At 39.8% G+C, this 25,699-nt stretch overlaps 1 protein-coding gene across 20 annotated transcripts in view; it reads left to right on the top strand.

Moving 5' to 3' along the window:
• Positions 1-6,061: 6,061 nt before the first annotated feature.
• NRCAM (neuronal cell adhesion molecule) overlaps positions 6,062-25,699 on the top strand; it is a gene marked incomplete at both ends in the record, with an annotated part of 89,331 nt that continues 69,693 nt past the window's right edge. For 13 of the 20 annotated variants that reach the window (XM_082662293.1, XM_082662290.1, XM_082662302.1 and 10 more), the window contains 5 exons: positions 6,062-6,170; positions 8,579-8,596; positions 11,458-11,563; positions 13,464-13,660; positions 21,237-21,359. In XM_082662293.1, coding sequence (XP_082518419.1) covers positions 6,062-6,170; positions 8,579-8,596; positions 11,458-11,563; positions 13,464-13,660; positions 21,237-21,359 — 553 coding nt within the window. The remainder of the gene's footprint in view (positions 6,171-8,578; positions 8,597-11,457; positions 11,564-13,463; positions 13,661-21,236; positions 21,360-25,699) is intronic. The other 7 variants (XM_082662291.1, XM_082662289.1, XM_082662296.1 and 4 more) reach the window with 1 other exon arrangement.

Raw genomic sequence — 25,699 nt, 5'->3', positions numbered from 1 at the left:
TGTGAGTCAATTTCTGTTTTGTAAATAAGTCCATTTGTACCATTTTTTTAGATTCCACATAGAAGTGATATCATATGATATTTGTCTGTTTCTATCTGACTTACTTCACTTAGTATGATAATCTCTAGTCCATCCATGTTGCTGCAAATGGCATGATTTCATTCTTTTTTATGGCTGAGTAATATTCCCTTGTATATATGTACCACATCTTCTTTATCCATTAGTCTTTCAGTGGACATTTAGGTTGCTTCCACGTCTTGGCTACTGTGAATAGTTCTGCTGTGAACATTGGGGTACATGTATCTTTTCGAATTACAGTTTTTGTCTTTTCCAAATATATGCCCAGGAGTAGGATTACTGGATCATATGATGACTCTATTTTTATTGTTTTAAGAAACCTCCGTATTGTTCTCCATAACTACATTGCCTGCTTTTAAAATTAACTTTCTGAAAGTGTGTCTTGCCTACAGTGTCCTAGCTTGTGGTTCCTTTCAAAGGCCAGGGTCAACATGTGGTACAGTTCCAGCAGGCCCTGTTCACATGCCATCCAGTGTGAAGGGGCCCCTGAAGTTGTGCTCTGGGCCACACGGGGAAGATCTTCTGTAGATATTCACAAACCATTAGCACTTTGTTTTTTAACATCAGTGACTAAACTTGGTAATTCTGTTTGCTTATTGGCTAAATGCAAAATAAGAGGATATGAGAAGAAGGGCAATGTGACAGGCTGAAAGCTCTAGAACTTTTCGGAAGAACTGGAGCTCTGGGTCTGTCACTTCACATACCTTGTGTGTGTCCTTAAGCAAATGACTTTACCATCCCGCATCTCAGGTTCCTTACCAGTAAACTGGGAAATGAAATAGAGTTTCCCTTTTGGGGTTATTGGCAAGATGAGATAAATTAATACATGGAACAAACTCAGAGTGATTCCTGGCACATAGAAGGTCTCAGTGAATAATGGCCACCATGATTGGTTTTTTCCTCATCTGTTTAATGGGTATAATACCTGCTTTTCTATTTTCTGTGATTTTTATGAATACCAAGTAACATAATCAGTTAGAGTGCTCTGAGTATTGGAGATTTGAGCTATTATCAAGATGTATTCTGTCATCTATTACTTGGTTGAAAAACATCTATTAATTATTCACCTTTCCTTCAGTACTATTCCAGGTTCTAGCTACCAGATTCCTTGCAGAATCTCTATTATGGGACATCCCTTTGGTCTGGGAGGGAATTAGAAACATGTTCCTCTGCTTCACAAAGTTTGCCTTGTTATTTGAAGAGATCGTTACACTCTCTAGAGTCACATAATCCCAAACTCCTTTTTTCTAAGGCGCATTCCTGGTAGTGGAGTTGTGTAGATTTGTGTGACTTTGTTCATGTGTTAATTATACAAAGTGTTTGTCCATTTCTCTCTAATCTTCCTTCCGTAGTCTTAGACTCAAAACCAGTGATTGACCAGCACAAGCACGGGCTAGGAATGGGCATTAGTGTGCTTATTCCTTTTGGTAAATGTTTAACAAAATATAAAAAGTAACCCTCCCAATACTACTCAGCCGTAAAAAAGAGTGAAATAATGCCATTTGCAGCAACATGGATGGACCCAGAGACTGTCATACTGAGAGAAGTAAGTCAGACAGAGAAAGACAAATATATAACATCACTTATATGTGGAATCTAAAATATGACACAAATGAACTTATTTACAAAACAGAAACAGATTCATAGACATAGAGAACAGACTTGCGGTTACCAAAGGGGAAAGGGGTTGGGGGAGGGATAAATTAGGAGTTTGGGATTAGCAGATACAAACTACTATGTATAAAATAGATAAATAACAGGGTCCTACTGTATAGCACAGGGAACTATATTTAACGTCCTGTAATAAACCATAATGGAAAAGAATATATATATACACACATACATGTATATTGATATATAACAATCAGTTTGCTGTACGTCAGAAACTAACACAAGATTGTAAATCAACTATACCTCAATTAAAAAAACAAGTAACCATCCCGAGTTGATTGCTGAAAAACGCCTTTCACAGTCAAGATGATGCCACTTCCAGTTAGCTATCCACTCAGTGAGGCCAGCCGCTGAGGGCTCACCAGAGCGATAATTAGTGTGCCAAAGGGCATCCAGTCACATAAGCATCTTTGTTTACTGGCTTAGAGAGTAGATTGTGTTACACTGTGCAATCAACATTGAACCACCCATGTTGGGAAGCTGAAAAGTACAGACAGGCTAGAATGAAGTGGTAAGTAGTGCATGGCCTTCTGGTTCTAGTGGAGAGCTGCTATATTTTTTTTATTCAAATAATTTCAGTTTTCACTTGAGAAAAACAAAGATTTTCTTTTCTTTCTTAATGACAGGACTTCTTAAGCAACAAGAGAGCTGTGTTTCTTGGGCTTAATATGAATCCTTTGTCAAAACCTTAGGTTTTTCTTTTAAAATATATGGTAAAAATGTGAGGCAACATGTGCTGTATGGTTTCATATGAATTTTAGGCAAAAGAAGTAAGGAAATCTTGAATTGTGTTTCTTTCCTCATGATAAAAAGTTTACTAAAAGAGGGAGATTTTTTTTTCCTTCTGTTAAGAGATTCTGTAGGTAATACATGAAAAGTTGCTTTGAACGGAGTGAAATGAAGTGAAATAGTAAAAGGCTTTCCTGTTTATCATTACTCTGGGTTGTTTTAACAATATATGTGGTTTTCAGTATCAGGATGATTTATATTCTGAAGATGAACCTATCATTTGCCTCATTCAAGCATGCTTTAAAATGTCTGTGGCAAATATTGTTTGAAAATTATAAGCTATATTGTGCTAACATGCCCTCTAGCCTTGACTAAACAAGATGCTGCTATTTCAAATGGGGGTTTCATTCATGCTAATGTAATTGCATTAACCATTTAGTTTTAGTTCACGCTTCTCATGTATGAGAGAATGACCATCCTTTTTCCAAGGTAAAGTAAAAGACAGGTGGGCTCCTGGCAGGGCAGGGTGCTGACATCGGTACTCTGAGGGCAGAAGCAGTGGTTTTTCTTTGTAAGACTTGCAAAGCCCATCGCTCTTCAAGAGAGAAAGCTCAGTTTTCTGTAGCTGTATTTGATTTTCACTGTGACTGAGTGCCGGGGACCTAATGCTGTCCTTGGGTATTGGGTTATTCACCTGTGATGGCATTCATAGGAGAAGTCGGTGATTTTCCATGGGCAGGATTTGGAGGGTGGGCTGGGCCATTGCTTTGTCCTCCCCAAACAGAATCTACACTGGAGATGATTTTGTGGCTATTGGTTTAAATGAACTTACAGCTTCTGAAGAGAGACCACATCTTCATTCCCTGTAGTTCATGAGCTCCTCTCACTGTGAAGATTGACTCATGTCTCTTTAAGTAAGTGTTGTTTCAGTTTTTCTTAAGATTTTTATTTTTTTCTTTATATAACACTGTGATATAATGTGGAATATTTTATTCCATCTATATTCTGAAAAGGCAAAGCAGTTGAATGATACTTTCTTTTACACGACGTTGTGTCATTGTTTTCTCTGTTCTGAAGGATGAGTCGTTAAGGCATCCAAGGAAAATAAATAATGAATGAAAAACTTGGAAATTGTACGTAGTTGCTTACGATCTTACGGGCATTACAATTTCTTAGTACATCTTTTAGAAAGTGTTTTAGTTCTCTGGCGTCTCTTCAGAAAGCTAGGCACTTAAATTGAATAAACTCAGTTAGCTTGACACACAAATCAAGCGGGTATGCCTTTTGTTTTCTTGGTGCTTGGTTCTGTCCTTTTCTCTCAGTATGTGTAGTATGTACCATGGACTTGTTTTAGTGCCATTTGTGCCATTTATGTTAATTTTCCTTGAAGCTTATGTGTAAATTCACAATTAGCGTTTCAACCCAAAAAAAAATCATGAGAGACCTAAGTCAATTCGATTAAATGGTATAGATCTGCTTTGCATGCACAGAAAGACAGTCTGGATTATATTTTGGTTAGAAATGGTTGGGCGAGCTTTTCTACCGGCCTCTCGCTGTTTAATGGTCATGATTGTTTATATATTATAATATGGGAAGACAAATTTCCTGGATCTTAAATGAAACCACACAGTATGGATGTTTCATTCACAAAATAATATTTATATATGTATCATGTCTATGTTTAGCATATTTTTTTGTATTTGTTTAGCAAGAAATGTCCAACTATAATTATAATCCAGTTCAAATCAGAACTCAGCTGCTAGCAAAACACATGTTGTCAGCATTGTTTCATTTTTCTTTTATACATTTAAGCTCTCTTCCATACACAGACATGATATGCCAACTAATTTGATCATATTGACAAGAGTTTGGTTTTTAAACCAAGTAGCGTAAATATAAATATAGCCACAGGCAGACTGTGGTCAGAGTGCCTATCTGAATACAACCTCACCTTTCCCCTTTCCCTCCTTCACTTTTTTTCTACCAATATTTATTTACTCCCTACCACGTGCCAGGCACTGTGATGAGCTCTGGGGACACAATGGGGAACAGGAAAGATGTTGTCCCTACCCTTCGAGGCTTTCAGTTCAGTGGGAAAGATGGACATTTTAAAAATACACGATTACACCAGTAATTAAGCTGTAAGAACAATCTTAGTTTATAATAATGACACCCCTACCTTCGCAAGAGAGCCATTGGTCACTCACACTTCTCTTTATTGATGAGAAGCTGTGATTAAACCCGTCATTCCAGGTAGAGGTCTGTTGTAGGACAGAGGTCTGTATTCCGTGTGCTCATGTTCTCTTGGTACTTTCATGTGCAGGGCATACTACCTTAGGTGATAGGAGAGGAATACAAAGATGGGAGAGGCTCAACCTTTGCCTGAAGGAGTAGGGGAGAGAGTATGCATACCCCCAAAAAAGTCTATCACTGTATCTACCTGTATACTATATGTGATGAATAAAACGTAATTTCAGAGATTCTCAGAGAGTGAAATGCCTTCTAGTTTGAGTGATCAGCTCATGTTGGGTTGGCCAAAAAGTTCGTTCAGGTTTTGCCATAAGATGTTACAGAAACGCAAACGAACTTTTTGGCCAACCCAGTAAACGCTCTATAAAGAAACCCATTGGACATTGTTGAGGACATAGGGTGGAGAGGGCATTCCAGGTAAAAGGAATAGAATAAACCAAGGCAAGAAGTTAGGAAAATTCAAAGCGTACTGAAGGATTGACCCAAGAAAGCAAAGCAGAGTCAGACAATCAGGCAAAAAAGAATACTTACGTGACGATAGAGGGAAATGAGGTTGGTGGGATGAATTGAGACCAGGTCGTTCAAGTTTTTGTATTACTTATTTAAGGATATATTGAACTTTAATTGGGTAGGTCCCATGGGGCTACTCCCAGTATTTAACCAAAGACCCTTAGGAAAACTAATCAGCACTGTTTAGGAGGGTGACTGCAGTGAGGAAGACCTGGAACTCAGAGCCCAGGCATAGCTGTTGCCACCGTCTAGGTAGGAGATGGAGAAGGCCAGAATTCTTGGTGGTTGAACCGGTAAATCAGTGTTTGGGGTTTGAAGCAAATTGGCAACCATGCCCTGAACCTTCCCAGTGGTAATCTCTAGAAAGGAGAAGCCATTAGGCCTCCCCTTCAAAGGCACACCTTCTAACTGATTTATAAGCCAAGTTTTCCTGATCTATGAGGAACATGGTAGCCTCTAATATAAAGCAGATATTTAAAATGGGAAAACCAGAAGGGTGGCAAAGTTGACAGATTTTGCTCGACATCCCTACAAATATTTCTGACCTAATTTTAGCTGATTTATGAATAAATGAGTCTCTCAGTCTTCAGAGTGAAATATTTAAAAGTTAGAGTTCCATTTAGAGTTCATGTATAATACAGAACTGATTTTCTGTGCTGCCGACTTCCTCTCTTCGTTTCCTCCTTTTTTCAAAAGTGCACTATAATTCTTCTCCTATCCTTTTTCAGTTTCCTGCATGAGACTTATTTAAACGTTGCACACACATCTTTTGTGAAAGAAGAAAAGGAAATTCAGCTTGTGGGGCTCAGCGGGAGTTCAGCTAATGCAGCTTAAAATAATGATGCCGAAAAAGAAGCACTTATCTGCAAGCAGAGCACCCCTGATCCTCTTCCTGTGCCAGATGATTAGTGCACTGGAAGTCCCTCTTGATCGTAAGTATTAACGTTGGAAAGCTCTTAGGCCCGGGAGTCAGACCCTCCCCGGCATTTACCATCACTCTGAGCCGTGTGGATGGAGGAGATGTCCGTGTGATCCTGAAAAGTGAATCAAAACTAATCTGGCTTTTACCTTCAGCACCCTGTGTTTATAAAGAATCAGACCCTAGAAATGGCCATTGAATCGCGGACACATTGTCCCTTCCCTGTCATTATCTTTCCCTCCCCTCAGGTGCTTTTGGTGTACCATGGGGGGGCTGACCAGAGAAGGAGTGAATTGTGAGCTACCCTGATCCTCCCAGCAGGCAACTCTTTATAGAAGCAGTCCCGCAAGAAAACTATAGAAATCGCTTTAAAATGATCACAGAGACCCCCCACACACCCCGTTTATCCTGTCCCCGCATCTCCACCTTCTTTCTTCATATGCTAAGAGTGAAAAGGTCATCTCTCAGCCAACCCCACGCCCCTCTGTATCCCCAAACTACCCACGGCTCGTTTCTCTGGATTCAGACAAGGCACAATTCACTTTTGAGTTTTGGATCTTAATATGAGTTTAGAGCTAGGAACTATATCTTATCTAAAGCCTAGTGAGAGGTCTTTGTTTTTAAAACGGTGATAAAAAACCAAGATGTCAATGTTGAGAATGAAACAAGTCTTCGGCAAAATTACTATTTAAAATGGAGCAAGTGGGCTTCCCTGGTGGCACAGTGGTTGTGAGTCCGCCTGCCGATGCAGGGGACACGGGTTCGTGCCCTGGTCCTGGAAGATCCCACATGCCGCGGAGCGGCTGGGCCCGTGAGCCATGGCTGCTGAGCCTGCGCGTCCGGAGCCTGTGCTCCGCAACGGGAGAGGCCACAACAGTGAGAGGCTCACATACCACAAAAGAAAAAAAAAAAAAAAAAAAAAGTGGAGCAAGTAACAGCTACTATAGGAGCCCACCCTTTCCTGAATAAAGTACTGTATATACTGCACTCTCCCTGGGCTGGGTGGCCTGTTTGTAAGAAATAAAGATAATGCTAGGGGCCAACGGGTCACTTTTCCTGCAACGGAAAGCAGAATTTGAAATCTGGACTATTACTGTACTTCAGAATTGGTTTATTCTTCATCCCTAATCAGCATGACCTCTTTAAATCCATTAGCTTCTTGAATAGAACATCTGTTTGGCGAGCTTTCCAAGGTACAAGGAAGGTACACTTTCCCGGGGCGATTCTATTGTTGGGATGTCAGGTTTTTTTTGTTTTTTTTTTTTGCCAATGAGGTTGCAACTGCCAGTGGGGAGACAATTAAGAAGAGATGTGATTGGCCCCATACTTTGTTGACTCCCTTTTCTGTGCATCTTTAGTCTAAAGTGTAAGAAAATGCAACGTTCTCCTTCTTTTCAAAAGATATTCATTCAGTGACCTTAATTTCAGTTAAAAAAAAAAAAGAGATATGATTGGTTAAGCCCATTGGAGTTGGAATGCCTAAGTAAGCATTTGCCCTAATGGATGTGTAGAAGAAAGAGCATTTGAGAGAAATGCTTTTGTTCTCTCTTCTGTTAAATATGTTCCCCTTTAATCTGACTGCTCAGTCTTACAATCAGAGGGAAACAGTCACCTACGGCTAACTCAATTATCGCTGCTAATGGAGAACAGCAGAACCATGATGAAAAGAAAGTCACAGGCAACCCAGGTGCTCCTGCATTAACCTTTGCAAGTAGTAATGACAGGCAGCACAGCAGAGTCATGTGAATTGCATGCTAATGTCATTTCTTCCCTGCCCCTCTTCCTTATCCCCCCTTTCCATGAGCCGCTCCTTGGGGTGGGTACTAGCAAACCCTGGGTGACTGAGGAATTCTGAAGCAGAAACATGCTAGCAGTCTGAAAAGTGCAATTACCTACTTGGCGATTAACCGTAGAAATCTAAAAACCTCAGATCAGTGTTGGATTTAGCTTGGATGGAGCGCTGTCATTGTAGCAATGTCCCATTGTTAGGTATTGTCACCATGTGCGTAGTGATGTCTGGGGTAATAGGATCAGACACAACACAGTCTGTGACAACTCAGATTAATTGTAGATTTCAGCTGTTTTTCAAATTGAATGTAATTACTTGTCCAGCACAACACGTATGGAATGGAATTAGCCATTCCTATTCCTGGCAGAATCATTTTTTGGCCTACAGGATCCCTTTTGTTCTTCCATATGTGGATGTAGAAAGGTCTGCTTCAGGAATAAACAAAACCTTTAATGGGAGTTTCTTTCTCTTGCTACTTCACAACCTCCGTCTTTGCTCTACTGGTTTTTTAGGTCAAATAAAATAGGCAAGATGCCCCTTTTATCTTCAGGGTGCTAACGTTCTTATTACTAACACCTGGTTTTCTTTAATCCTGTTTGCCCACTCACCTGCTGATATTGCTGGGGAAAAAGCAAAACTTCTTGAAGACTGTAAGTGTCTTTCCGTCATTACCAGGCAGTGTGAAAATTTGACTGTGTCTTTGTTTTTGAATGAATGCTGTGAATTAAAACGCACGATTTTGTTTTCGTGACTAACGTCTTTTTAAGTGTGTGTGTTTACTGTGGCTAATCATTGCATTTAAATTCCAAGAAGCAGGTTTAATCTATTCCTTGCATGAATTCTGAAGACTCAGGTATTACTGTCTTTCTTTTACCAGTATTCTGGGCTACTAACTTCTGAGCTTTGTTCACATCTGATGTAACTCAGTGAGAAAATTCACTAAATTTGAAGAGAATGTCTGGTTCTAAATGCTGTTAAAGGCTTGCTGGAATAAAAACATGTCTTTGGGTATATATAGGAGGTGGGTGCATGAAAATGCTTCACCCGAGTTCGCTGTCAAACTTCTTCAACCTGTAGGACTGGGTAGACTAGTGTTTCTAAGTGTCATCAGTATAATGGCCCAGAGAATTTGAGAATTGTTTTGATGTGTGCAAAAGACAGGCACCCCCATTCACATCATCTCTGAGTGGCGTGCTCTAATCTATAACTGCTGCCTCTGACAGTAGGGCAACATCTGTCATCTACCTAAAAAAGTAGTTTTCAGGCATTTGAAAAATTCTTTGATATTAGATTAGCCAGGAAAATTATATAAAACCACCTTTTCCCCTTATTACTTCAAAGCCCTTGTTAGTTGCCAGTTGACCTAAGCACGCTTCAAAGAGGTACATCTAGGTGCTAAACTCTTAGTAGTTATGCGTGGCAGCTAAGCCAGCTCTGTTACAGACACGTGAATAGAAGTTCTGGGTCTGCAACCATTACCCTTGCACCTCTGTCACTTACAGAAAAGCACAAAAAATTGGACTGAGTCACTCCTAAAAATCCCCCTACCCACCACCTATCCCCACCAGTCCCTGAGTGGGAAATTCTAGGCTTCTTTCCATCATCCCAAACTCTCTACTCCCAAAGCCTGAAGGATCACTCCAAAGTGAAGCTGGTCTAATTAAAAATGTTTATAGCTAACATCACTGAACCATTATAGGACTGGAATGTACTAAGAATTTTACACAAATTATTTTATTTAATTTTCCCAGCAACCCTAGGAGATAGATACTACTTTTAAACCCTGTTTTTCCTCTGTGGAAACGAGGGCTTACAAAAGTTAAGAAACTTGCTTGAAGTCTCACAGCTGGTAAGAAATAGACTAGTTCTTAACCACTAGCCCAAACTGTTAACCAGCTTTGGTAACTGCCGGCTAGAAGCATGAGTGTCCTGTGAACAGTGCTAGAGGCTGGGAAGAGCAGCTGGCTAAGGAGGACGAGGAAGGGATGGATCTTGCTAAAGGAGTTGAAATTGACGCTGTGCAGTAGTATCCCGCAGTTAATAGGTGCACAATAAATGATGGCAATTATGAGTTTCATTTTTTATCTATATTTTAGGTGTTATTTGGATGTTTAGTAAGAGACGTCTGGTGAACAGCCCCGAGACTGCAGACAAAGCAAGAGAAGAGATCCATGTTTACAGATTTATAAGGCATTGAACATGGAAATGATCAATTTAGCCCTGGCAACAATTCACCACAGGAAAGAAAGACAAAAGCTGAGGACGATTATTAAGCTTTGGGAAATACTTGATTGACAGGTGGAAGAAGTTTCACAAAGGAAGCACAGAGCATAGGTGGAGAGGAAAGGGACGATCCAGAATATGAAAAATGATCCAGATAAGTCTTTACATGGTAAAGATGTCCTGTACATTGTAAGATGTTTAGCAGCATCCCTGGCCTCTACCCACCAGATGCCAGGACCACCCCCATCCCAGTGGTGACAACCAAAATGGACTCTGGATGTGGTCAGATGTCCCCCAAGGACTGGGGGCAAATGGCCCCTGGTTGAGAACCACTAGTCTGTGTAAACAGCTCTCCTTCGAGTTGTGCAAGGCAGTGGCTTCCACCAGGAGAGTTCGCTTCTCTTCTCTGCTTTGTGCCTTCCTAGTCAAGCTATTTTGCTGCTCTGAGCAACAAAAGAAGTTGAAATGGATTATTTCTCCAGTCCCTTCCTGTTCTACACTCTGTGGTTCTGATTTCACAAGAAGGAAGACGTGGTAATCTTAGAGTGACCTGAACATCAAATGTCCACGTACCAGCTTTTTTCAGATTCAGTTGCTCCAGATCAGAACAGTTTCTCCCTACAATTTGATAATAAATGATCAGATAACACTTTGAAGAGTGAAATGAGAATATTGTTTCCTAAAACAGAGAGCTTCCCAATTCAATTTCTCTTCTAAAGAAGTTTGTTTTATCTTTGCTTCTAGTAGCCACCTACCTCCTGGCTCTAATAAGACATGTCAAGTCTCTAACTTTAACCATCTTTTTCACGTTAGCTTCTCAAATATATTTGTTACCAATGTATTAATTTACATGAGCCCAGTAATGAACTACAAGTCCATAACTCTTTCCCAAGAAAGATGCAAATTTACCTCATAACTTAAATTTCATTGAAAGGCATCATTTGAATCAAAACTATCAGAGAAATTTCTCATTGTTACATCAGAAATGAAACATGTTAATATTAAGCTTATATTGGTAATTATTTTCCCATACTTTCAGAGTGGGGAAATGGGCTTTATGAGCACATATAAAGTTACCAAAAGGGAGTTATACCTTGACTCCAAAGTTTTAGGAGTCTTTTAGCTAGCTAAAAATCTGCTGAGGGGGTGTGTTACCACAGTGGAAATTACTAGAAACATTTGGAGAATATTTAGTCTAGGGTAAGTGATTTTGATATAGAAAAAAGTGATTGCTATTATGATATTAAATGATTTATTTCTTTACATTGTTCTTCTTTCTACCATTAAGTGGTACAACCTCCAACCATTACTCAACAGTCTCCAAAAGATTACATTATTGACCCACGGGAGAATATTGTAATCCAGTGTGAGGCCAAAGGGAAACCTCCTCCAAGGTGGGTGTGCTTTGTGCTGTTATAATATTGATAATAAGCATTGATATTCATGTTGAAGTTAATTTCAGGTCCTGCATATTATTAAAGTATCATTTGTAGGTTCATTGTTTTGTCTCTCTGCTTAATTAAATTCTGTTGGTCCTTCTTAAAAACCCAGATGGTTGCATTTCCATACTGATACCTTTCTGTGATATGCTAAAAAATTGTGGGAAGGTGTGGAAAGAGCCTTCTGATGGCTTTATGACATGGGTAGATTCCTTCTCTATGGGCCTCAGTTTACAGATAAATGTAAAATAAAGAAGTTGAACTTGACAACTTCGAAGATCTCTCCTAGCTCTCTACAAGTCTATAAAATAGCCCCAAGTGGTTTTCCAAACATGGCAGTGTTCAGCACTCAAGATTCTCCATATGCACCTTGGCATGCGCACTGTACAGCCTTTTAGAGTTGGGAGAGACAGCAGACATTATCTGGTCCAACCAGTATATCTTATAGATGGGGAACTGATGCCCAGTAATGCTAGGTTAACCTATCCAAGGTCCCACAGCTCCTTAGTGGATGATCCGTAACTTGTCCAGTAGTATATGGAAATTCTGGAGAGTTAGATCATTATTTTTGAGAGATAATGTGTATTTTTTTAAGTTATAAAGAAGGGAAATTTTCTCAATATTTTATTTCCAAGTTTGTCTATGACGAGCCTTATTCATCTATCACAGACTGGCACCGGAGAAAAAAATTACCAAAGTATACCAAAAACTTCCATCAAAGGATGGCTTCAAAGCAATCTCTTCTGTCATATTATTAGAAACCCTTGAGCACTCAGGCCCTAATGTGATGTCCTTTGATGACACCCCTTTTAGTTTAACATTTAATTACTACCTCCTGTAACTGTTAGGCAGGATTTCTCCATCTCAGCTCTATTGATATTTTGGGCTGGGCAATTTTTTTGCTGTGGAGACAAGAGCTTTTCTGTGCATTGTGGGATACTTTGCAGCATCCCTGGCCTCTACCTACAATAAGCCAGCAGCAGTCAACACCCCTGTCCCCTACCCTAGGAGTTGTGACAACTCCTGCTATAAGGATAAGCAGTGGGAAGGGAAATCCAGGAGGGCTTGGAAATCATGGGAAAGTTCAGAGATTCATGCTTTTGTTAAGAGCGTGGCCATTGTTGATTTGTGACCAGTTATCAAGTATTTGATTACTTGGGCACTGGGACTTTTATATAAGGCAGTCTTTTACATAAATAAAACTGAAAAAGAAGACTTTCAGTTGACAATTTGAAATACTTCCTAAGAAATTTACAAAAATCATCTCTAGAATTAAAAATTCTCAAAATATATTTGATATACAATGATCACTTTTAATAACCGACACTTAAAACACCATTGAGCTCATGTTTCCTCTCCTCCCAACTCATACTTTGCATTTTGGTAACTTGACACTGGTCTGATCACTTTTAAACACACACATATATTAGTACTTGTGAAGGCCTTTCTTCTTACACTTCAGCCCAGAGCAAATCTTTATAGGCAGGTTATCAATTCTATGAACAATGGAGTTTACAATTAAAATGCTAATAAACCTCTAAGAGAGTATGCCTCGGAGACCTACTTCCTATGTTTTCTTTGAAAGATGACAGGCAATCTGTATGCATGATTTCTTTATTGAGTCAGATTTTGGTTAGTTCTAATGAAGACATGTACCTTAGTATGTATGGCCGGCACTTTTTTCTAAGTCATAATTCAATGAAACATTTTAGGTGTGGAGCCTATTGTTCTTTTACTGAATACTAAAATCTAATCGTTATTTAGAAATCCATAAAATTGCCAGGAATTTGTTAGAGAGGAAATAATCCTGTTTTTCTGGGCTGTAAACAAGCTTAATCCTTTATGCGTTGGGCAGTTTCTCCTGGACCCGAAATGGGACTCATTTCGACATAGATAAAGACCCTCTTGTCACCATGAAGTCTGGCTCGGGAACCCTCACAGTCAACATCATGAGCGAGGGGAAAGCAGAGACCTATGAAGGAGTTTATCAGTGTACAGCCAGGAACGAACGCGGGGCTGCAATTTCTAATAACATTGTCATCCGTCCATCCAGTAAGTCGGACCTGTTCACCAAACAGGACCCTTTTTAAAGTATAGCTCCAACCCCAGCATCTGTTACACCATCTAAATACCATTACAAGAAAGCAATGGAATTGATTCCAGTACTCTGAAAATCATCACCCCTTTCCACTTGACCTCAATTCCTCAGCCTAATGCTTTGTCAATCCAATGTGTCTTTTGTACAAGTCCAGAATAAAACACCAGGGGTAAGGAAAGTGTATTTTTCCTCAAATTGATCTAATCATTAATTTCTCATGAATCTTATATTTAAGCATACTCCAAACAGCCAGATGGAAATAAATTAAGTATGAAATGGGTAATTGAGGTCTAAGTGTTATTTCTTTAAATGTTTTTTAATTGAAGTACGGTTGATGTACAATATTTTAAAAGTTACAGGTGTACAATTTTTAAATGTTATACTCCATTCATAGATATTGTAAAATATTGGCTATATCCCCCATGTTTTACAATATATCCCTGTAGCTTATTGTTTTTTAACATCTTTATTGGAGTATAATTGCTTTACACTGGTGTGTTTCTACTTTATAACAAACTGAATCAGCTATACATATACACATATCCCCATATCTCCTCCCTCTTGCGTGTCCGTCCCACCCTCCTTATCCCACCCCTCTACGTGGTCACAAAGCACCGGGCTGATCTCCCTGTGCTATGTGACTGCTTCCCGCTAGCTATCTATTTTACATTTGGTAGTGTATATATGTCCATATATACACTACCACTCTCTCACTTCGTCCCAGCTTACCCTTCCCCCTCCCCGTGTCCTCAAGTCCATTCTCTAGTAGGTCTGCATCTTTATTCCCATCTTGCCCCTAAGTTCTTCATGACCTTTTTTTTTTTTTTTTTTAGATTCCATATATATGTGTCAGCATACGGTATTTGTTTTTCTCTTTCTGACTTACTTCACTCTGTAGGACAGACTCTAGGTCCATCCACCTCACTACAAATAACTCAATTTCATTTCCATTTATGACTGAGTAATATTCCATTGTATATATGTGCCACATCTTCTTTACCCATTCATGTGTCGATGGACACTTAGGTTGCTTCCGTGTCCTGGCTATTGTAAATAGTGGTGCAATGAACATTATGGTACATGACTCTTTTTGAATTATGGTTTTCTCACGGTATATACCCCGTAGTGGGATTGCTGGGTCATATGGTAGTTCTATTTTTAGTTTTTTAAGGAACCTCAATACCGTTCTCCATAGTGGCTGTACCAATTCACATTCCCACCAACAGTGCAAGAGGGTTCCCTTTTCTCCACACCCTTTCCAGCATTTATTGTTTGTAGATATTTTGATGATACCATTCTGACTGGTGTAAGGTGATACCTCATTATAGTTTTGATTTACATATCTCTAATGATTAGTGATGTTGAGCATCCTTTCATGTGTTTGTTGGCAATCTGTTTATCTTCTTTGGAGAAATGTCTACTTAGGTCTTCTGGCCATTTTTGGATTGGGTTGTTTGTTTTTTTAATATGGAGCTGCATAAATTTTGGAGATTAATCCTTTGTCAGTTGCTTCATTTGCAAATATTTTCTCCCATTCTGAGGGTTGTCTTTTCATCTTGTTTATGGTTTCCTTTGCTGTGCAAAAGCTTTTAAGTTTCATTAGGTCCCATTTGTTTCTTTTTGGTTTTACTTCCATTTCTCTAGGAGGCGGGTCAGAAAAGGATCTTGCTGTGATTTATGTCATGGAGTGTTCTGCCTATGTTTTCCTCTAAGAGTTTTATAGTGTCTGGCCTTACATTTAGGTCTGTAATCCATTTTGATCTTATTTTTATTTATGGTGTTAGGGAGTGTTCTAATTTCATTCTTTTACATGTAGCTGTACAGTTTTCCAGGACCACTTATTGAAGAGGCTGTCTTTTCTCCATTGTATATTCTTGCCTCCTTTATCAAAAATGAGGTGACCATATGTGCATGGCTTTATCTCTGGGCTTTGTATCCTGTTCCATTGATCTATATTTCTATTTTTTGTGCCAGTACCATACTGTTTGGATTACTGTAGCTTTGTAATACAGTCTGAAGTCAGGTAGCCTGATTCCACCAGCTCCATTTTTCTTTCTCAAATTGCTTTGGCTATTCGGGGTCTTTCCATACAAATTGTGAGATTTTTTTCTTCTAGTTCTGTGGAAAATTCCATTGGTAGTTTGATAGGGATTGCATTGAATCTGTAGATTGCTTTGGGTAGTGGAGTCATTTTCACAATATTGATTCTTCCAATCCAAGAACATGGTATATCTCTCCATCTGTTTGTGTCATCTTTGATTTCTTTCATCAGTGTCTGAGTATAGGTCTTTTACCTCCTTAGGTAGGTTTATTCCTAGGTATTTTATTCTTTTTGTTGCAGTGGTAAATGGGAGTGTTTCCTTAATTTCTCTTTCAGATTTTTCATCATTAGTGTATAGGAATGCAAGAGGTTTCTGTATGTTAACTTTGTATCCTGCTACTTTACCAAATTTATTGATTAGCTCTAGTAGTTTTCTGGTAGCCTCTTTAGGATTCTCTGTATATAGAATCATGTCATCTACAAACAGTGACAGCTTTACTTCTTCTTTTCTGATTTGGATTCCTTTTATTTCTTTTTCTTTTCTGATTGTTGTGGCTAAAAGTTCCAAAACGTTGAATAATAGTGGTGAGAGCGGACAAAATTGTCTTGTTCCTGATCTTAGAGGAAATGGTTTCAGTTTTTCATCATTGAGAATGATGCTGGCTGTGGGTTTGTCATATATGGCCTTTATTATGTTGAGGTAAGTTCCCTCTATGCCTACTTACTGGAGGGTTTTTATCATACACGGGTGATGAAATTTGTCAAAAGCTTTTTCTGCATCTATTGAGATGATCATATGGTTTTTCTCCTTCAATTTGTTAATATGGTTTATTACATTGATTGATTTGCATATATTGAAGAATCCTTGCATTCCTGGGATAAACTCCACTTGATCGTGGTGTATGATCCTTTTAATGTGCTGTTGGATTCTGTTTGCTAGTATTTTGTTGAGGATCTTTGCATCTATGTTCATTAGTGATATTGGCCTTTAGTTTTCTTTTTTTGTAGTGTCTTTTCTGGTTTTGGTATCAGGGTGATGGTGGCCTCGTAGAATGAGTTTGGGAGTGTTCCTCCCTCTGCTATATTTTGGAAGAGTTTGAGAAGGATAGGTGTTAGCTCTTCTCTAAATGTTTGATAGTATTCGCCTGTGAAGCCATCTGGTCCTGGGCTTTTGTTTGTTAGAAGATTTTAAATCACAGTGTCAATTTCAGTGCATGTGATTCGTCTGTTTGTATTTTCTATTTCTTCCTGGTTCAGTCCTGGAAGGTTGTGCTTTTCTAAGAATTTGTCCATTTCTTCCAGGTTGTCCATTTTATTGGCCTAGAGTTGTTTATAGTAATCTCTCATGATCCTTTGTATTTCTACAGTGTCAGTTGTTACTTCTCCTTTTTCATTTCTAATTCTATTGATTTGAGTCTTCTCCCTTTTTTTCTTGATGAGTCTGGCTAATGGTTTATCAATTTTGTTTATCTTCTCAAACAGCCAGCTTTTAGTTTTATTGATCTTTGCTATCATTTCCTTCATTTCTTTTTCATTTATTTCTGATCTGACCTTTATGATTTCTTTCCTTGTGCTAACTTTGGGGTATTTTTGTTCTTCTTTCTCTAATTGCTTTAGGTGTAAGTTTAGGTTGTTTATTTGAGATGCTTCTTGTTTCTTGAGGTAGGATTGTATTGCTATAAACTTCCCTCTTAGAATTGCTTTTACTGCATCCCATAGATTTTGGGTTGTCATGTTTTCATTGTCATTTGTTTCTAGGTATTTTTTGATTTCCTCTTTTATTTCTTCAGTGATCTCTTGGTTATTAAGTAGTGTATTGTTTAGCCTCCATGTGTTTGTATTTTTTACAGATTTTTTTCCTGTAGTTGATATCTAGTCTCATAGCACTGTGGTCGGAAAGGATAGTTGGTACGATTTCAATTTTCTTAAATTTACCAAGACTTGATTTGTGACTTAAGATATGATCTATCCTGGAGAATGTTCCATGACCACTTGAGAAGAAAGTGCATTCTGTTGTTTTTGGATGGAATGTCCTATAAATATCAATTAAGTCCATCTTATTTAATGTATCATTTAAAGCTTGTGTTTCCTTATTTATTTTCATTTTGGATGATCTGGCCAAGGTGAAAGTGGGTTGTTAAAAGTCCCCTACTATGATTGTATTACTGTTGATTTCCCCTTTTATGGCTGTTAGCATTTCCCTTATGTATTGAGGTGCTCCTATGTTGGGTACATAAATATTTACAATTGTTACATCTTCTTCTTGGATTGATCCCATGATCATTATGTAGTGTCATTCTTTGTCTCTTATAATAGTCTTTATTTTTAAGTCTAGTTTGTCCGATACGAGAATTGCTGCTCCAGCTTTCTTTTGATTTCCATTTGCATGGAATATCTTTTTCCATCTCCTCACTTTCAGTCTGTATGTGTCCCTAGGTCTGAAGTGGGTCTCTTGTAGACAGCATATATATGGGTCTTGTTTTTGTATCCATTCAGCTAGTCTATGTCTTTTGGTTGGAGCATTTAATCCATTTACATTTAAGGTAATTATCGATATGTATGTTCCTATTACCATTTTGTTAATTGTTTGGTGTTTGTTATTGTAGGTCTCTTCCTTCTCTTGTATTTCCTGCCTAGAGAAGTTCCTTTAGCATTTGTTGTAAAGCTGGTTTGGTGGTGCTGAATTCTCTTAGCTTTTGCTTGTCTGTAAAGGTTTTAATTTCTCCATCGAATCTGAATGAGATCCTTGCTGGGTAGAGTAATCTTGGTTGTAGTTTTTTCCCTTCCATCACTTTAAATATGTCTTGCCACTCCCTTCTGGCTTAAAGAGTTTCTGCTGAAAGATCAGCTGTTAACCTTATGGGGATTCCCTTGTATGTTATTAGTTGTTTTTACCTTGCTGCTTTTAATATTTTTTCTTTGTATTTAATTTTTGAGAGTTTGATTAATATGTGCCTTGGCGTGTTTCTTGGATTTATCCTGTATGGGACTCTGCACTTCCTAGACTTGAATGACTATTTCCTTTCCCATATTAGGGAAGTTTTCAACTTTAATCTCTTCAAATCTTTTCTCAGTCCCTTTCTTTTTCTCTTCTTCTTCTTGGACCCCTATAATTCGAATGGTGCTGGGCTTAATGTTTTCCCAGAGGTCTCTAAGACTGTTCTCAATTCTTTTCATTCTTTTCTCTTTATTCTGCTCTGCAGTGGTTATTTCCACTATTTTATCTTCCAGGTCACTTATCCGTTCTTCTGCCTCAGTTATTCTGCTATTGAACCCATCTAGAGAATTTTTAATTTCATTTATTGTGTTGTTCATCATTGTTTGTTTGCTCTTTAGTTCTTCTAGGTCCTTGTTAAACATTTCTTGTATTTTCTCTATTCTATTTCCAAGATTTTGGATCATCTTTACTGTCATTACTCTGAATTCTTCTTCAGGTCGACTGCCTATTTCCTCTTCCTTTGTTTGGTCTGGTGGGTTTCTTCCTTGCTTCTTCATCTGCTGTGTGTCTCTCTGTCTTCTCATTTTGCTTAACTTACTGTATTGGGGGTCTCCTTTTCGCTGGTTGCAGGTTCGTAGTTCCTGTTGGTTTTGGTGTCTGCCCCCAGTGGCTAAGGTTGGTTCAGTGGGTTGTGTGGGCTTCCTGGTGGAGGGGACTGGTGCCGGTGTTCTGTTGGATGAGGCTGGATCTTGTCTTTCTGTCAGGCACGACTGCATCCAGTGGTGTGTTTTAGGGTGTCTTTGACCTTATTATGATTTTAGGCAGCCTCTCTCCTAATGGGTGGGGTTGTATTCCTGTCTGGCTAGTTGTTTGGCATAGGGTGTCCAGCACTGTAACTTGCTGGTTGTTGAATGGAGCTGGGTCTTAGCGTTGAGATGGAGATCTCCGGGAGAGCTTTCGCCATCTGATATTACGTGGAGCCGGGAAGTCTCTGGTGGACTAATGTCCTGAACTCGGCTCTCCCACCTCAGAGGCACAGGCCTGACACCCTGCTGGAGCACCAAGATCCTGTCAGCCACACAGCTTCTCCGGAGAGTCTCTGAAGACCCGGTGGGCTCAGGAGGCAGCTAGCGGCCCCTGCAAGGTCCTACACGAGGTCTCCCTGGTCTCCGGCATCTGCTGGACCCCGAAGTAAGCGGTGACTAGAGAACGGGCAGACTGAGAGCCCCGGCAAGCTGGCTGGGCCTGGGTGACTGCATGGAGGCTGCCACAGGAGACAAGTGGGGGCCTGCGGGCATGTGTGGCCTGGGCCACCGCCAAGCTCTCCTACGGCAGCAACCGCAAGATGGATGGCACGGAAGCCACACTGGGGCCTATCCTTGTAGCTTATTTTATACATAAGAGTTTGTAGTTCTTGACTCCCTACCCCTATACTGCCCTTCCCCCATCCCTCTCCCCACTGGTAACTACTAGTATCTGTGAGTCTGCTGCTTTTTTGTTATATTCACTAGTTTGTTGTATTTTTTAGATTCCACATATAAGTGATATCATACAGTATTTGTCTTTCTCTGTACAGAGACTTATTTCACTTATCATATGCCGTCCAAGTCCATCCATGTTGCTGCAAATGGCAAAATTTCATTCTTTTTTATGGCTGGGTAATATTTTCCATTGTATATATGTACCACATCTTCTTTATCCATGCATCTGCCCGATGGACACTTAGGTTGTTGCTTCTATGTCTTGGCTATTGTAAATAATGCTGCTGTGAACATTGGGATGCATGCATTTCTTTAAACATTTTTATTTCAAAATTTCACTGGAAATAGAGTGACCTCACTATCTTGATATTATTGTGGCTCTTTTTGCAATAGTCAGTACCCACATGCTCTCAACAACCCAAGAGCATGTATTTAAAGGACAGCAACCATTTGAAGTTCTTGTCATTTTTTAAAATGTTTATTATGTATATAATATGTGTGCATTATAGAATAAACCAATTACAAATGAACAAAAAAGAAAGTTCAAAATTACTCGCAAATCCTTTCATTCAAGGAAATTACTATTCTTTCTATTTTTACCCAGGCATATATGTATGTACATGTCGAAAACAAGCTCATTCTGAAGTACTATTTTATAACCGTTTCTGCCTTATCTAGATATCATGTATATTTTATATTAATCCTATAAATAAGTATACAATGTCTAACACTGTATGATATTCAAAGGTGTACATGTACAGTTATTTGTTTAACAAATCTTTTGACATAGAAATGTTTTTCATTCTTTCATGAAGGGCACGCTTGTAGAAAAATTAGTTTGTATCTTCTTAAGGATTTATTTAATATAAATTCTTAGACATGGAATTGCTGACTCAGAATTCATACTACTAATGTCATTTTTTAACACCGTATTTAAAATTTTTTTTGTCGTTAATGTATATAAATTTCGAGTTACTATTTCTCCAAAAGTTTGGTTTATATTTCTTTCTAGTGCTCTTTTTATTTTCCAATGCAGAAATAACTTAGAAGTTATTGTTTTATTTCATTAGGGTCACCGTTGTGGACCAAAGAAAAACTTGAACGAATAACACTTAGAAATGGCCAGTCTTTGGTACTGCCCTGCAGACCCCCAGTTGGGTTACCACCACCTATAATATTCTGGATGGATAATTGTAAGTTTTAAAAATAAGAACTTTCTTTCTTCAAGAGTCTTATGATTATTGGCTGTCCCAATCAATTATTACCTCTTGTGATTCATAAGATGTTTATAAAATGTCTTAGAGATTCTCAGGAAAATAAATCACATATCCTTTCATTCAGTCACTTTATTTTATTGAGCACCTACTATGTACCAGGCACCTCTCTGAATAAACCAAACAAAGGTCCTGCTCTCACTGAATTTATATTCTATGCAATGGGAATAAAAGCGGGGAGAGAAGGAAGCGGAGAATAAATGCATTTAGAAAACATGTGTCAGTTGGCAGTAAGTGCTGTGAAGAAAAATAAGCAGAGTTTTGAACAGAAACTTACAGGAGTGAAAGAGCAAGCAGGCCCTTAAATATCTGGGTGGAAAGAGAAAAACCAGTTTAAGCCCCAAGGGCAGGAGCATCCCTGGTGTGTGTAAAATCAGCAGGGAGGCCAGTGTGCCTGGGCTGACTGACCCAAGGGCGACAGTGAGAGAAAAGGTCAAGAAAGTCCAGGGGCTCCAGTGCGAAGGGCTTTGGCTTTTGCTTTCAGTGAAGTAGGGAGACATTGAAGGAGTGGCTTCACCTGAATCAAAACAAATAGTAAGAGCCTCACTTTGGTTCATGTGTGGAGAACAGAGAGGACGAAAGGGGGAGAAGAGCGTTCTGTTAGGAGGCCAGTGCTGTGATCTGGGCAAGAGTTGACGGGGACTCGGACTTGGGTAGTGGCAGTCAAGTAAGTAAGAAATGGTCAGATTCCAGGGACTTCCCTGGTGGTCCAGTGGTTAAGATTGCACACTTCCAATGCAGGGGGCGTGGCTTTGACCTCTGGTCAGGGAACTAAGATCCCACGTGCCACGAGGCCATTAAAAAAAAAAAAGAAAGAAAGGAAGGGAGGCAGGGAGGGAGGAAGGAAGAAATGGTCAGATTCCAGATATAATTTGAAGGTAGATCCTCCAGGATTTATCGGGGTCAGGGTGGAGGCATGAGACAGAGGAATCAAAGGTAACCCCAAAGTCTAATCAAAGGTAACTCCAAAGTCTAAGACTGAACAACTAGTAAAATGGAATTGCCATTTCCTGAAACACCAGAAGCCCATCAAGGGAAGGAAATCAAGCTGTTCAGGATGTGTTATGTCTCTTCTTTCAGTTTCGTTCTTTTATCCCCAACAACAGCTAATTTTCTTTTAATTTAATTTTTTACTTTATATTGGAGTACAGTTGTTTCACAATGCTGTGTTAGTTTCAGGTGTACAGCAAAAGTGATTCAGTTATACATATACATATATCCATTCTTTTTCAGATTCTTTTCCCATATAGGTTATTACAGAATATTGAGCACAGTTCCCTGCACCATACAGTAGATGCTTATTGATTATCTATTTTATATATAGTAGTAACAACAGCTAATATCGATTGGACGTTTACTAAGTGCCTGTCCCTTTGCTAAAGACTTTACATAAGTTATCTCATCCATTTTCTACAGCAGTCCCAGGAAGCATTTCGGATGACTCTTACCACTTTTTTTTTTTTTTTTTGCGGTACGTGGGCCTCTCACTGTTGTGGCCTCTCCCGTTGCGGAGCACAGGCTCCGGACGCGCAGGCTCAGCGGCCATGGCTCACGGGCCCAGCCGCTCCGTGGCATGTGGGATCTTCCCGGAGCGGGGCACGAACTCGTGTCCCCTGCATCGGCAGGCGGACTCTCAACCACTGCGCCACCAGAGAAGCCTAGACTCTTACCACTTTTTAGATGAGGAAACTGAGGCACAGAGAATTGAAGTCATTCATTAGGCAGTTTAACATCTGTTCACCCCATCCCTATCCTTAGGGAATTGTTTGTTGCTCTGCTCTCCCATCCTTCCACACCTCCCCTTAGCATGTTACGTTGGAGACTAGGGACCAGGGTTTGGGATGAGAGGCTTGTGAGGCATCCTTGTGGAGGTTCTGCCGGGAGACTAGGCACCAGGGTTTGGGATGAGAGGTTTGTGAGGCATCCTTGTGGAGGTTCTGCCGGGAGACTAGGAACCAGGGTTTGGGATGAGAGGCTTGTGAGGCATCCTTGTGGAGGTCTCCAGCAGGAATCAGAGCTACAGCTACATGAATCCAAGGAAGACTCAGGGCTCTTGCCGACAATGTGTGAATGTTAGTGCTGCAGAGATGTTCTGTAGAGCCGGGGACTGGAGGGGAGGATGAAGGGAGGGAGTGCAGGTGGTGAAGAGCAAAGCCTGGGGACTGAGACCAGGAGCCTCCAGGGGCCAAGAACTTAGGGAGCAAAGGAAAGTAGATGAGAAGAAGCAGTCACTTAGGTAAGAAGAAAACAAAAAGAGAGGGTGTCCCCGGGACGAGGGGAAGAAAAAGTGTCAGGAAGACAGAATATCAGCCGGTTCAAATACTGCTGAGAGATCAATTTCCAATCTGACTGAGAAATGAGTATTACATTTGGCAACACGGTGGTTGCTGTTGACCTTGACAAGAGTCCTTTGGGTAGAATGGTGGGAATGGTTGCAAAATATGTGTAGGGAATACATTCTGTTCTCAGTGACATGATTTCCTTTGAAATCACCAGCTGTGCACATTACTGAAGATAAAGTTCAGCTCTCACATTTCATTTCCAGTTTTGACTGTTCTGTATCAAAGCACTCAGAGAAAGTATCACAAAGAAATGGAAAATCAATATATAAATGAATAAATGGGCGAAGATATTTTTCCTATGATCACGTAACAGCTTTTACAGATTTTGAAAGAATAAGTAACAAATCAAATGGAAATGAGTGGGTTACGTGGTCGAGGATAACAGTATCCAAATGTACTGCCAAAATGAGACCCAATATTTGGTTATTGGTTCTTACTCAGAATTGATGACTTTTCCACTTAATAAAGAGGCATATACATGTAGAGTCTCAGAATCATCTGAATATGTAACTTATTTTTTTCACATTGCACTGCTGGCCATGTCATTTACATACATTTTAGGCTGTAGGCAAAGCGTCTGGACCTTTCAAGTGAAATTTCATCTGGATATGAGAAAAAATTCAGATCTGTGTAGCATTCTTCTGGGAAGATGACCTTATCATGGTATTCCTATCTGCATACATTTTTGTCCCCAATGTAATGCCAAGGAACTCCTTGGGCAAAGTGCTACCATCCTCATAAAATGGCATTCCCTTTCATTTGATCTCCCAACACCGGTCCATAATAAAATACAGCAGGAGAAATGGAAGAGAAGAAATGTGTCCCTATCTTTAGCTCTTTGTATTCATGAAATAAATGTACATTATTTTTCGGAGTTATTTTTTAAAACAACCTTTTCCCTGGTTAATGGCTTCAAACCATGAATTTACAACCACCATCCAAACCCCCGTCTTGACCTAGAACTTGACTAACATGGCTAACCAGCATCCTTTCAAGGTCTGGCTCCACATTTCCCTACCTTTTCCTGCCCAAGGGAGCTGCAGGCTTTTCCCCATAATTTTGCATTTCTTGACATTTTAGATAGGGCACCTGCTGCTGTAGGAGCATATCTGCTTGACTCAGACTCGAGAAATCCTCCAGGAGACAAGACACCTGGCCCCAGGCAACTAGGAAGTACAATTTTTCCTGGTTCTCTCACTTCAGAGCTGAAGAACTCTCCCAGTGAACTGAGTCAGATGCTTGCTGAGTCATGCCAGCCAGCCAAGTGTCAGTTCACACATAGATCATTGGTCCCATCTCCCTGAGTTCCTCATCGCCTTAGAAAATCCCCCCTCCACGCCTGAGGCTAGACTGTTCCTTGGGCCTGAGGAGAAGTCGGTTGTTAAATGTGAAACTGGAAAGTCAGAATGCTGATGGTTATTCATTTCACTTTGGAGCCTCTGTGAGGGGCCAGGTGCATTTTTAGGGCTACAACAGTAGACAAAGCAGATGACGGTCTCCGTCCTTCTGGAACTTAAATTCTAGTGCGGGGAGACGGGCTATAAGCCATACGCATGACAGGTAAAGTACATTGTCTGTTAGAAGGTGATAGGTAACACTAAAAAGAAAAAGTAGAGGAGGTGAGGGAGGCTGGGTGTGGGGGGCCTCTGAGTGGCACGTCTGCAGCATTACACCCTGTTGTTAATTGCCTGTTTGCTGCCTGATTCTCCAGTTAGATCCCAAGCTCAGGGCAGGGAACCGGGTCCACCTGACACCTTGCCCAGGACCTAGTTCATCACAGTTAGGTGCTGTCACAGTATAAGGTGTCTGACTGTGTATGTACTGCAATAGATGCAACCCGTGTTAACATCCTTACAAGCTTCCATAATGCACTTTCTGAGATACGTGTGTATCTATGATTAACAATTAGGGATTAAC

This window comes from Grampus griseus (genome assembly GCF_964374135.1).
Source record: "Grampus griseus genome assembly, chromosome: 9".
NCBI lineage: Eukaryota > Metazoa > Chordata > Mammalia > Artiodactyla > Delphinidae > Grampus > Grampus griseus.
The sequence above is the reverse complement of the archived record's forward strand: the minus strand, read 5'-3'. Positions and strand labels throughout refer to the sequence as shown.